Source organism: Pimephales promelas, chromosome 18 (assembly GCF_988280905.1).
Source record: "Pimephales promelas chromosome 18, fPimPro1.hap1.1, whole genome shotgun sequence".
NCBI lineage: Eukaryota > Metazoa > Chordata > Actinopteri > Cypriniformes > Leuciscidae > Pimephales > Pimephales promelas.
Window position 1 is genome coordinate 19,339,589 of NC_142786.1, and position 14,131 is coordinate 19,353,719.

General features: G+C 33.9%; 1 protein-coding gene across 2 annotated transcripts in view; it reads left to right on the forward strand.

Moving 5' to 3' along the window:
• Nucleotides 1–14,131, forward strand: part of eif3hb (eukaryotic translation initiation factor 3, subunit H, b) — a 105,449-nt gene that overhangs the window by 46,301 nt on the left and 45,017 nt on the right. For both annotated transcript variants that reach the window (XR_016147387.1, XM_089122971.1), the window contains exons 3-4: nucleotides 7,052–7,219; nucleotides 12,361–12,460. Coding sequence is in view for 1 of the 2 variants with exons in the window: in XM_089122971.1 (XP_088979097.1) it covers nucleotides 7,052–7,219; nucleotides 12,361–12,460 (268 nt within the window). In the remaining variant the exon portion in view is untranslated. The remainder of the gene's footprint in view (nucleotides 1–7,051; nucleotides 7,220–12,360; nucleotides 12,461–14,131) is intronic.

The following is a 14,131-nucleotide window of genomic DNA, read 5'->3' on the forward strand; positions in this document are numbered from 1 at the left end:
AATTGCAATTAATCACATCCAAAATAAAAGTTTGTGTTTACATAATATACTGTATGTGTGTGCTGTGTATAATTATTTTGTATATATAAATGCACACACATGCTTGTATATATTTAAGAAAATGTGTTATTCATAATAATTTAAATGTACACATGCATGCATATGTATTTATATATATACAAAATAATTATACACAGCACACACACACATATTATGCAAACACAAACTTTTATTTTGGATGCGATTAATTAATTAAATACAGTAATATTTGTACAGTCCTAATATATATAATATACTGTATATACATATACAGTAACATAAACAGTTTTTAATGTTTTTTTATGGTTTTAGTTAGCAATAAAATACTCAGCAATGGTGTCGACTTATGAATTTACACATGATTTGTGTGTATATATGATACAGTATATATGTATTATTTTATGTCATTGTGTATCAAGCATTTTTTTTGTTTTTAGTATATTTTATAATAACCCTGGTACAATATTGAATCAATACAATTAATGTGTATTATCAAACCACAGGTGTGATGTGAAATAGAAAGGGTTGGAGATGTTGATCTCCTTTATCTGTCTTTCCTTCTCAGCAGAATTATGATTGACAGGTGGGTGGGGCTTGTGATGTGTTGGATATGATTCCTGTGGTGTAATTAGGAGGCATGGAGTAACGGAGCGAGCTCTGTCGGGGTTTCGACAGCTTAGTTCAGCCTAGCGGAGAGAAAGGCCTCAGGACATCATGCTATTAAACGTTGGGGACGAATCGACACTGACTTCAACAGGCCTTGACAAGCTTAAGACCTTAGACAAACAGCCTGGAATGTCTCCTGATTGATCAAAATTCAATTTATGCTATATTTTATGCATTATGGAAACCAGTAGCACACTTGTTTGTTTTATTTGCCCCACTGATTGCTTGTTTGTGTGTTTACATGTGATTGCCTGCAGATTTACAAGCTGAGGTTGTGCTTTAATCAGCACTGAGCTGGAAGATGCTCACACTAGATGGCGCCACAGCTCTACACCTAAACCCAGCTCTCGTGCTTTTGATTCAGAACTTTTACTGCTTCACATCCTTGTGTAGATTTGGTGCAACGTGCAGGCATAACCTCAGCTTCGACATATCCACTACACTTGTTTTAACCCAATTTTTGGTCAAATATGGACAAACGTAAACATTTGGTTAAACATATAATAAAAAAATGTAGCACAGTGGCTGGGTTTGTGCATATTCGACCCAAAATTGGGTTAGAACAACCCAGCAGGATGAAAATACATGGTCAACACTGAACGGATGTTGAGACTTTAGCTATATATGATTGTAGTCTCGAGTAAAAGCCCGAAGAGAAGAGGAAGACACGGTTTTTGAGATCTGATCTTCCGTTCACAGTATAGAAGCAGAAACCCTTGCCTGTTCATTGTAATGAGTTGAATGTGATATCATTATGGAAACGTATAGTCTCAGAAATGTCAATGTGAGCCTAATCTATACCGTAATTGAACAGCTCATGAAAACAAGAAAGGTTGCAGAAATGAGGCTTGAAAGCCCTTGAAAGAGTAGAATTGCTTATAACATTTCCTTTTGCGTTCCACAGAAACGTACGAGGGTGAGTAAATTCTACAGATCCATAACATATCAGTTGTTGATATTAGAGTTTTTTTTTTTTTTTAATTTTGTGGTCTCAGGTGATGTTGGATATTTAATAATGCATGCTAATTTCTTACCTTTTTTTAATGCTCACTTAAAGGTGCCATCTGTAATAATTAAAGTTAAAATATCCAAAAAATGAGCTACACGCATTAAAAGAATGAGAAGAAATAAGGTCGATGATGTCATTAAAAAAATGACAAGTTATAGTGCTGCTGAGATATTAACCTGAATTAGCATGCTAAATTGCTAGCCCCAGACCGGCAGGTGTCGTAATACCAGTTTGGGCCATGGGAGGCGGTATGCGGGCGGGCAACATAACCACCAGCCGAACTGCAATACACGAGTAACACACACGGCTTGTGGGTGTACTTGAACCTGATGTCAATCGTGTGTAATTTAAGTACAGCCCATTACTACATTTCAGTTCAGGGAAGAGTTCAAAAAATGATTGGTTGATATTATGCATGAGGAATACATTCTGGTAAGTTGTAACATACTGTATCTTTCAACAGTGTTCGTGTTCGGTTCACGTGCGCGAGGGATCTGTCGAGTAACATTTACAAGCACCAAAAGTGTATGTATTGTTTGAATTGCGTAATAAAGTTGACAGAATCTGAGAGCTGAGATTTTTTTTTATATTTTTAGCTTGGTCAACATCAGCGAATGCTCTCTGTCAAATTAATTCAATCTAACAATAAAAATGTAATATGAACAAAACGAATACCGTAAAACTACAAATAATAGCCTGGGTTTTTATTTTCCCATATCGTATTTTATACAGGCGTCTATGAGACGGCCTTTATAATTTAGTGTCGAGATGTTGTTCATTGAGTCTCTAATCTCTAAAAATCTCCAAATGCTCCATGTGAAACTGCGGTCTTCCAACCTTTTACTATCGTGTCAAATGATCTGATTAATATGCACTAGGGAGAGAGAGCAAAACAGCACTCGCTCGTGTTGTTTGAAGACGTGAGAGTGCACGCGAGCGCAGCCGCGGCACAACTCACTTTCTGGAGGTATACTGACCCCATCTGGTATGGAATATGGAGTATGATTTGATTTTTTTATGGCAGATGGCACCTTTAATATCAATAACTCAATAATTGTAATTTTTACAATATTGATGTTTTTACAGTATTTTTGATTAAATAAATGCAGCCTTGGTGCAGCATCTTGGTGAGATTTCTTTAAAAAAAAAATTAAGTAAATAAAAAACATATATTTATATAAGCATTTTATAGCATCTATATAGCATCTATCTATCTATGTTCTAAAACATCCTATAAATGTTTTTATTAATAATCATTACTCATTTGTTAATAATCCTTAGCCATCATTTAATGTTCAATTTTATTGAGGAAAAACAAGTTAATTTTGCACATTTGATTCAGTCAATAAATGTTTTATTAATAAACTTTGTTCATTTGTTGATGATTATTGAATATTTATCACAAATTATCATTCAGAATGTTCTGTTTAAAAAAACAGGTTCATTTTGCACATATTATTCAGCTGATAAGTTTTTTATTAATAATCATTATTCATTTGCTAACAATCATTGACATTTATTGCTAATTATTATTCAAAAATGTTCTGTTTTATTGAGAAAAAACAGTTTCATTTTGAACATTTTATTCAGCCAAATAAATGTTTTATTAATAGTCATTATTCATTTGCTAATAACTAATTTTAATTCAAAATGTTCCGTTTTATTGAGAAAAAGCAGATTCATTTTAAACATTTTATTCAGCAAATAAATGCTTTATTAATCATAATTATTTTGTTTATAATCATTGAAGATTAATCACTTTTTGAAAAACTTCATTGAGGAAAAAACAGATTCATTTAGTACATTTTGAACATTTTATTTAGCCAATAAACATTTTATTAATCTTAATTCATTTGTTTATCACTAATCGATCAAAGCTTAGATTTTATTGATGGAAAAATAGTTCATTGATCTACAGATTTTGGCATAATGATGCTTTTCATGGGTTTCTAAAATAAAAGTCCTTTCTCCATTCACGTCTATCCCAGAATGCCTCCCCGTCCCAAATGCTGCTCTGGATGTGTATCTGTGGCCATGGGGTGTCCCATTTGACATTTTAAGGTGCTCACGAAAGGCACGTTGTGCCCTTTTACACTGGACGATTACCCAGCAGGCCATGCTTCAAACAAAGTGTAAACTGGGGTGCCATTTGGGATGGGGTCTATGTGAGCTCATGCAGGGAACAGAATGAGCCGATTAGCGATTAGCGCAACGCAGGCGTGTTTTATATACAGTATATGCCTTTGAGAGAGTCACATGGTGAGCTGTCAGCTGACTCATGCCGGGTCTGTTCTCTTTCTTTATTACTTTCGTTGAGTCATTAGTCATGTAATTTCGTTTGAGGTCGTGTTGGTTACTTTTATATGACCACAGTTTTAGATGATATAGGAGGAATATAAAACATGTCCTGTGAAAGTATGAAAGAGAGATTGAAAAGTACGTTGGGTTTCCTTTTGGTTAATTTGGATACAAAATGCATGACTAAAAATGTCATTTTTCAGAAGTAAATCACTAAAATAGGGCATTTCTGTTCGATTGCTAACATGTTTTGACTGCGTTGAGTGATTGTTTGCCCACCCTTAAGTTCGTACCATTATATCATTAAAATTGAAAGTTTTGTTGCTATGGCACAATTCTCTTTGAGTATGAGCAAAATACAAAATACAGTTTTAACCTTTGTGTGAAGGAGGGTGACGTTGATGATGTGCCGTTTAATTTGAAGCGTGTTTAATCTCTTCTGTTTTTGGTAGTCCTTATTTTAACATTAGCGCTTGGAGACGAAGGCGTCTACATCGCCGCTCAGAGCTGCCGCTTTAGGCTTGTTTTTCTGTTTCTAAACCACAACATTTGAAGTGTCCACAGAAGAAGTCAAAAAGTTAAGGAGGTCTCAGATCGTGCAAAAAATTTGGTGGGTTTGGCCTTGTTTTTATATTTTTTTAGTGTTGTTTTTTTTCCATATGAAAATCCATTTAATTACAGGATGCCATCAGCTAGACTCTCATTATCTTGTTTTTTGTGTTGTTGTTTCAAGTGTTTTAGGGGGTTTGGGTTTTGTGCATTTTGTCTCCTTTTTTTTTCTTTTTACATCTTTTTTTTTTTATTCTCATGCAACTCATTTGTCCTTGCAGTATCTGGCTTGGCCTTGCACTGGAATGCTTATGTCATTTGTTTTGGTCCCTCAAACCCTCTTCCAACACACATTTCCTCTCAGAGATGTGCTCCCCCAAAGGATCAACCATTTGATTACTTTAATTTTTTCTTTTTTTTGAGTTACTGATGCCTTCCATCCTACGGCTAGTCTTCATACCGCAGATGTTTTCTCACGAGGGAAGATTTAATGTACCTTACGAGACTCTCGGGCTCTTTTAATAAAATGAAGACCCTTGTTGTGCTCGTCCTCGACGCGTTTCCTCTGTTAATAATCCTGCTATCTCCCTTTTGCATTCGGGATAAAACCGAATGGCCTTTGGATTGTCAGAGGGAGTGTTTTCAGGACATCAGGACTCAGGCTTGGCACACGGGATGGAAACTGTTGTCCAGCTAAGCCGAGGAGTGAATGTGTCTGTGTTCATACATTTATCTCTATCTGTAGTCTTTGGCTGAAAGTTTCCAGGGTTGACGGGAATCCCAGCGCTCCATAAATGCACAAAGGCACGTTTATGTTGCACTTATCAACATTTTTATCTTGTCTTCCCTATAACATGCTCTTTGCGAGTGTTTCGCGACTCAAACCAGTATATCTGTTTGTCAATAACTTCCTTTTACTAACATTGACCTGTGCATCTTCATGGTCTTTTACACACATACTGTACATTGCATGCAGATTTACACTTTTGTTTGGGAGAAATAGTACAAAGTTTATTATCAATTCATTAAGAGGATTTTTTTTCTCATAAGCTCATCATGCATTTGGTAGAACAGAAAAATATGCAGTTTTTTAAATTTATTTTTTTTATTTTTATTTTTTTTACCTGTTTCTGAAGCACAGAACTGGAGCATACTGATATTTAATCATTTGTGGATTTAAATAAATTACTTTTTTTTATGTAATAAATTACCTGGTTGTGCTTAATTTATCCTAGGATAACTTTATCCTAAAATCCTTCTGAATATGAAGACATCCAAATATGAATGTGCTAAATTGTGTATATGGGTTTTAAAATAGTTTAAGAGGATATTGACAGAGCTTTTTTTCATAAGGCAAAAGCAAACATTTACCATGGTCTGTCAGTGAAGCTAACATTCACTAAATTTATTTCATTTCTGAAATTAATTTCTGACATTATACTTATATAGAATATATTTTAATTACTGTAAGTTTGTTTCTCAGATAAAGTTGTCTTTAAGCATGCTTAGTGATAGTATTAATAATGTCATTAACAGTAGTTATTATAGTAATTTAATAATGATACATTTATAATTTAAATAATGATTAATTACACACACACATATATATATATGTATGTATATGTTTATTATTATTAATATTATTATTATTATTATTATCTTGTTTTTAGCAGATTTCTTGTTTTAAGCATGTTTTACCTGGAAACAAAGATATCAATTAAGAATAATATTAATATTTTTGGCACTGTAATAACCAAAAACATTGTCTTTGCTTTATTTTTTTAGTGGTGTGTTCATAATTAAGTGTTCTTACTTTATTTTAATGTTCTAGTTTTTGTTTTTGCATAATGACTTTCATATTCACAGCAATTTCATATCGGGCAAACTATCATAATCTTCAATTAGGAAATATTAATATTCACAACTAAAAACCCATACTGGTTGAATATCGTTCCTCAGACTCGAGGCCAGGTCGAGTCTCGACCCTTAACAGCTCGCTAACTGATGAGGGAAGTGTGGACATGATTTCATCTGTAAGAGAGTCTCCCTCTCAGGGTTTGCATGTTCTTCTTATACACTGTAAAAATCTGAATAACAGACAGATTTCAAAGATGAATTACGAAGTCTTTATTTTTTATTGCCAACATTGAAGACACCTGATGTTAACAAGCAGAATCACCGAAGGAGAAAAACAGAATTTGAAGTCACCATTATGATGATCAGTGTTTATTTTAGTTGGACTCTACACCTTTAAACTTTAGATTTGGCTGCTGTACCTGAGTTATAACATCCATATGAACAATTAGAAAAGGTGATCTGATGGTTTTGGTTATGTTTTAACATAATCATCATTTCACAATCACTGAACTCATATAGAGCCCAATTTCTGAGTTAGGTTTACTTTATTATTTATAGCAGCTCAGAGATCCACAATAATAAGCAAGCCTTCTCTCACCTGTGTGCCTCTGTGTTCTGTCTCTCCTCTTGTAGTTCAGTATCAGATGGAGATGATGAGGAGTTTGCGTCATGTGAACATCGATCATCTTCACGTGGGTTGGTACCAGTCCACCTTCTACGGGTCTTTTGTGAGCCGGGCTCTTCTGGACTCTCAGTTCAGTTACCAGCACGCCATCGAGGAGTCCGTCGTGCTCATCTACGGTACGGCTTTCCTCTGGCAGCGTGTGCTCACAACATACAACCAGATTGGAAATTATCAAGGGCACACATTACATTGATCAAAAGTGACAGCAAAGAATTTTATTTTGTTGCAAAAAAATCTTTCAAATAAATGGTCCACAAAAATATGAAACAGCAAAGTTGTTTTTAACACTGATAGTGCTTCTTGACCTACAAATCATCATATATTAGAATGGATTAATGATGCTGAAAGATAGTTCACAATATTGCTGTTTTACTGTTTTTTTTTGTTTGTTTAATCAAATATATATATATATATATATATATATATAAATTATACAATCTTTCATCATCTATCATTCTATCCATCATCTATTGTTCTATCCTTCATCTATCGTTCTATCCATCATCTATCATTCTATTCATCATCTGTCATTCTATCCATCATCTATCATTCTATTCATCATCTGTCATTCTATCCATCATATATCGTTCTATCGTTCATCTATCATTCTATCCATCATCTATCATTTTATCATCATCTATCGTTCTATCCATCATCTATCGTTATATCTATCATATTGTCTATCCATCATCTATCGTTCTATCTTCTTTCGTTCTATCCATCATCTATTGTTCTATCCATTATCTATCATTCTATCCATCATCTATCTATCCATCATCTATCGTTCTATCCATCATCTATCATGCTATCCATCATCTACTGTTCTATTCATCATCTATCATTCTATCCGTCATCTATTTTTCTATCATCTATTTTTCTATCCATCATCTAATGTTCTATTCATCATCTATCGTTGTCTATCATTTATCATTCTATCCATCATCTGTTGGTCTATCTATCATCTATTGTTCTATGCATCATCTATCGTTCTATCTATAATCTACCATTCTATCCATCATCTAATGTTCTATTCATCATCTATCGTTCTGTCTATCATATATATCATTCTATCCATCATCTATTGTTCTACCTATCATCTATCGTTCTATCCATCATCTATCGTTCTGTCCATCATCTATCGTTCTACCTATCATCTATCGTTCTATCCATCATCTATCGTTCTATCCATCATCTATCGTTCTGTCCATCATCTATCGTTCTATTCATCATCTATCATTCTAACCATAATCTATCATTCTATCCATCATCTATCGTTCTTTCCATCATCTTTCATTCTATCCATCATCTATTGTTCTATCCATCATCTATTGTTCTATCTATCATCTATTGTTCTTTCCATCATCTATCATTCTATCTATCTATTGTCTATCCATCATCTATTGTTCTATCCATCATCTATTCCATCAATCATTCTATCCATCCATCTATTGTCGATTTATCACCCATCTATCGTTCTATATATTGTTCACACACACACACACACACACACACACGCACGCACGCACGCACGCACGCACGCACGCACGCACGCACACACACACACACACACACACACACACACACAGAGCATATTTCATCACCCCTAACCCAAACACACACTTCTTTCCTACTCTCTCTCTCTCTCTCTCTCTCTCTCTCTCTCTCTCTCTGCATCTGTTGGCTGTGGACTGCGTTCCCCTTGTGTAAACAGAGGCTGGTGTGTGTATCAGCCTTGTCTAGACAGGGTTTCCTCCCCCTGTTTATTTAGCCTGCTATCGCAGAGCTGATGTGTGTCTCCAGGAGTGGATTCGGGACCCGGACACCCGGATCCACGGACACAGAGACAGATGGAACAATTCAATTCCTTTTATTGTCATTATACATGTATTATACAATGAAATTAATTAGCAACCCTTATGGTGCATCCACATATTTCAACAATAATTAAAACAACATAAATTTAACACCCTACAATACAGAAACTTGACAGTTTCATGTAGATATTGAACACTGTTGACCTGAGCTGTAATTTACATTTCTGCATTTGGCAGACGCTTTTTATCCAATGCATTTCAAGGTACACATTTTACATTCTTATCAGTTTTTGCTTTCCCTAGGAATCGAACCCATGAAAACGTCAATGCCATACTACTAGTGCAATTGAATCACGACTGTTCAAGGTGTAATCAAAAGTTCAGATCCGTTTCCCTTAAACTCACACAAACACTAACTAAAACGATCTCAGATTACACCCGGATTGAAAGGAGACGCAAACATAAAACTTGAACTGTTTACTCGTGGTCGTGGTCCACGCTGTCTGTAAGTTTCCTCAGACTTCGCCAGATGTGGATCCGTATCAGAGTGTTTGTTCAGCTCCTCCTCGTGGTTTCAGGCCGGCGCTCCTCACTAAAAATATATCAGACACCTCTCGGCTGCCAGAACCCCACCCTGCCCCGGGAGCGAGAGCACACACCAACAATGAGAGCATTCAGAGGCCCGGCGGCTCCATGGATGCAGATTCATATGTTCTTCAGGCTCTCGGGTACAAGTGGGCGGAATTAAAAAAAAAAAATAGCAGAAGAAAAAATGGGTAACACTTTATTTTACAGTGTCCTTGTTACATACATGTGAAACTCGAAAAATTAGAATATAGTGCACAAGTCTATTTATTTCAGGAAATCAACTTAAAAGGTAAAACTAATTTAACTAAAATTATAACAAAGATAGGCTTCAAATATCTCACTTTGCATGTAATGAGTCTATAGACACTTTTACTGTTTGTACACAATGATGACGTGGCAACGTATGCGCGCGCATATTGGCAACGGAAGAATGGCAAGAATCAGCAGTGTATCAAGCTACTCGAGCGGATTTCTATTATGTCCTCGCACCAATCAACACGTTTAATCGCCGGCAGGCACAAACGCCATCGGTTCTTCAGAAACGGCCATGATCCTGTCGGAATCCTAAAAACTTAAGCCCCTTGGTGGAATATTGATTAGTGCAATCGTAAACACAACAACCAGACATTTTGAAGCTGGGAGTTGCTAACACGTTAAAGCCAGTGGGAAACAACACTACTTCTGTTGCCAAAATGCGTGCGCAACTATTTGATCACGTGGGTTGTAAAAGGGTCTATATAATATATTAGTTTCTCCTTTTAAGTTGAATTACTGAAATAAATGAACTTTTGCTCGATATTCTAATTTTTCGAGTTTCACCTGTACTAGTATTAATAGTAAGTAAAATTATGCATAATTACGTGCAACTAACCCTTAATAATTACACTGTAACAATGACACGTTAAAAAAAGTGTAACCAAATAAAGAATCGAAATGCAAATGGACATTTAGTGGGGTTGAGACCAGTAGTGAATTTATTATTTATTTTTTTTCGTTTTTTTTTTTCTGATTTATTACTGAAGGTTTCATCACAAATTAAGTCATTCATAATTCAATTTCTTATTCTTATATTTATTTTCATTTATGATTATTATTATTATTTAGTCTTGGGCATCAATTAATCACAAATAATCGCACCCAAAATAAATGTTTGTGTTTACATATGTGTTATTTTGTATATATAAATACACATGCATGTATATATTTAAGAAATGTTTGCATGTGTATATACTATATATATATATATATATATATATATATATATATACATATATTTATTTATTTAACACACACACACACACACACACACACACACACACACACACACACACACACACACACACACACATATATATATATATATATATATGTATATATATATATTTAAAGAAGAGAAGACTCACTCACTTAAGAGATTAAAATCTGGCCAAGATAAGCAGCCGAGGTTGCATAAACAATTATTCATCAAAGTTAAAACATAAAAAAATAAAAATAAACATACATGCAAATGTGCATAATTTTATAAATAGAAAATAATTATACTGCACACACACACACACACACACACACACACACAGACACACACACACACACACATATATATATATATATATTATGTAAACACAAACTTTTATTTTGGATGTGATTAATCGTGATTAATTGTTGCCTAGCACTATTATTAATACAGTATTATACAATATGAAATTGATAAAGTCTTATGCACATACTGTATAATCAAGCATACAGCAATAACACGCTGAAAGAAGGTGTAGTTGAAAGAGCCAAACACATTAATTAGAGGCTGTTAGTGAAAATGTTTCTGTTTTTTTATGTTTGTTCATTTCATTTATAGTTTTTTGAAGATATTATGGATTTTATGTTAGTAATGGGTCGAGTTGAAATAATAAAACATATTAATTAGAAGAAGTCGTTCAAAAGTCCACTAGTGAATCATTTGTGAAAATGTTTCTGTTTCTTGCCCTGTCTAAACGAACATTTAGTTAGTTAGTTTAGTTAGTGGAAATAAACAAACCTGTTAATTAGAGGGAGTGTCCACATATGGTGGGATATGTGAATGACAGTGAAGCGATGGTAGGTCACATAATAATGACAACATGGAGAATGGATTAAATTCATACATACATTCATATCATACTTTTTAACAGTCGTGAAGTAATTACTTATTCGAATCAAGTACCTACTCAAAGAAAAAATGCGATTTGGGACGCATTTTATTATGCTCTTCTGTGCAGTTCTGTATTTTAGTCGTGTTTTTATCATTTCAAGTTGTGTACACTGTTATTGCAGTATTGTCTCAGAAGTGGAAGATAAATACATCCTCAAACCTGATATTGATTCATTCTTCTCCAGTTCAACAGGTTTGAAGAAGACTAGCTGAATCTTACCTGTGTCTGAGCAGATCTGGAGATTGCCTCGAGTGCTGCTCTTGTGCAATTGTTAAGGACGTTTCAAGGCAGACAATCATCTTTCCACAATGTCTAAATGCATTTAATATCAGAATGAAACCAGTCCATAAATCCCGTCTTTGGATAACAGATAACGGGTAGAGCCGACTGCCAATCTTCTGCCCGTCTTCGTTATTAATGAAGCTTTTTCTGACTCAGAATGTCAGGCTTCTGGCAGAGGATTAATCCAGTCTGACGTTGTGTGTTCCCCTGGTAGATTAACATCGACTGCATCTGTTTAAATCTTCACTTTTACCTTCATGCGGTTGTTAAACAGCCGTTAGTGCTGTAGGGTCTTGTTTCTGAAGCTGAGATAAGCACCCTGTGTTCAACACTTTTGCTCGTCTGCTGTCTTCACTGAAGTCATTGTTTGGTTCTGCTTCTCTGTAGATCCCCTGAAGACGGCCCAGGGCTCGGTGTGTGTGAAGGCCTACAGGTTGACCCCCAAACTCATGGAGATCTGTAAAGAGAAGGACTTCTCTGCAGAGGGGTGAGCCTGAAACATGGGAGTCAAGCTGTAGCTCGACTAATATATCAAAAGGAAAGAAAATCAACATATATTATATTATATTTAGGGCTGTGAAAAGAATAAATAAAAATAAAAGTTTGTGTTTACATAATATATGTGTGTGTGCTGTGTATAATTATTTTGTATATATAAATACATATACATGCATGTATATATTTAAGAATTATTTGCACTTAAATACTGTATATATAAATACATAATCTATATTATATATAAATATAAATATTTTATATATGAATAACACATTTTCTTAAATATATACATGCATGTGTGTGTATTTATATATACAAAATGATTATACACAGCACACACAAATATATTATGTAAACGAAAACTTTTATTTTGGATGTGATTAATCACAATTAATCTTTGCACAGCCATAATTATATTTTATCCAAAATATTTTATATTATTATATTATATTATATCTTTAGTTTATTCCAGTATGTCTCATTTATTATATAATATATATATATTTTTATATATTTTTTTATATTCTTCCTAAATTTATTTCTAAATGTGTTTATTTCTAAATAAATTTCATAAATGTTTATTTTTTTCTCTTTTAGAAATTTATTTCTAAAAGTTTTTCTTTTGTTAAAGATATATATTTATTTATTGTATTGGGGTTGCCTGATTTCAAAATTGATTATTTTATTATATTATATTATGTAGTATATATTATATTATATGTATAAGATGTCATTCATATATATATATATATATATATATATATATATATATATATATATGGTTATATATTGCCCAATTTCAAAATTGATTATTATATATTATATTATATTATTGTATTTTATTTTATATATTCTTTTTATTATATATTCTTCCCAAATTTAATTCTAAATTTGTTATAGTTTTTCTTTTATTTGTTATAAAATGTCATTCATATATATATATATATATATTTATATGGTATTATATTGTATTGGGCCCTGCCCAATTTCAAAATGTATTATACTATGTTGTATTATGTTGTATTATATATGAATATTAATTTATAATCTTCATACATTCATTTATAAATATGTAATATTGCTTTTCTTTTATTTGCTAAAGAAATATTATATAATGTTGCTGACAAAATCTAGAATATTTGGTATTGGGGGATGATGGATTGGCTGAGAGTGGATAAAGGGTCGACTGGTCAGAAACGCTTGCCACACACACACATACACTCGAAATGCTTTGTTGACTTCATCCTCCTTTCAGGAAGTGCCTTTGAAATCCGTTGACTAATCAGCCTTGAGTGCTTGTCTAATGGAGCGATTAGTGATGGAGAAGAGTTGAAATCATCCACTCATTTAATTAGTGATCAGTTGACTTGGCGTCTCTCGCGCCCTCATTGCAGGAGTCCCAGCCACAGGCAGATCCTGATGAGGGGGTTACAGCAGACTGATTGGGAGGGAGTGCAAAACACAGGGAGCGAAAGAAAACAAGTTAGCGATGTTAGTTTTTTTTCTTTATACCCAAAGAGCAACAGGACATTCCGGAAATTACGCAACAGGAAATTAAGTTCCTCACGAATGCAGTGAATTATTGTACCGTTACACCCATAGTGCCTAGTTTGGTCTCAGTTATCAAACACGTGATGTCAAACCTTTGACATGAGTCAAA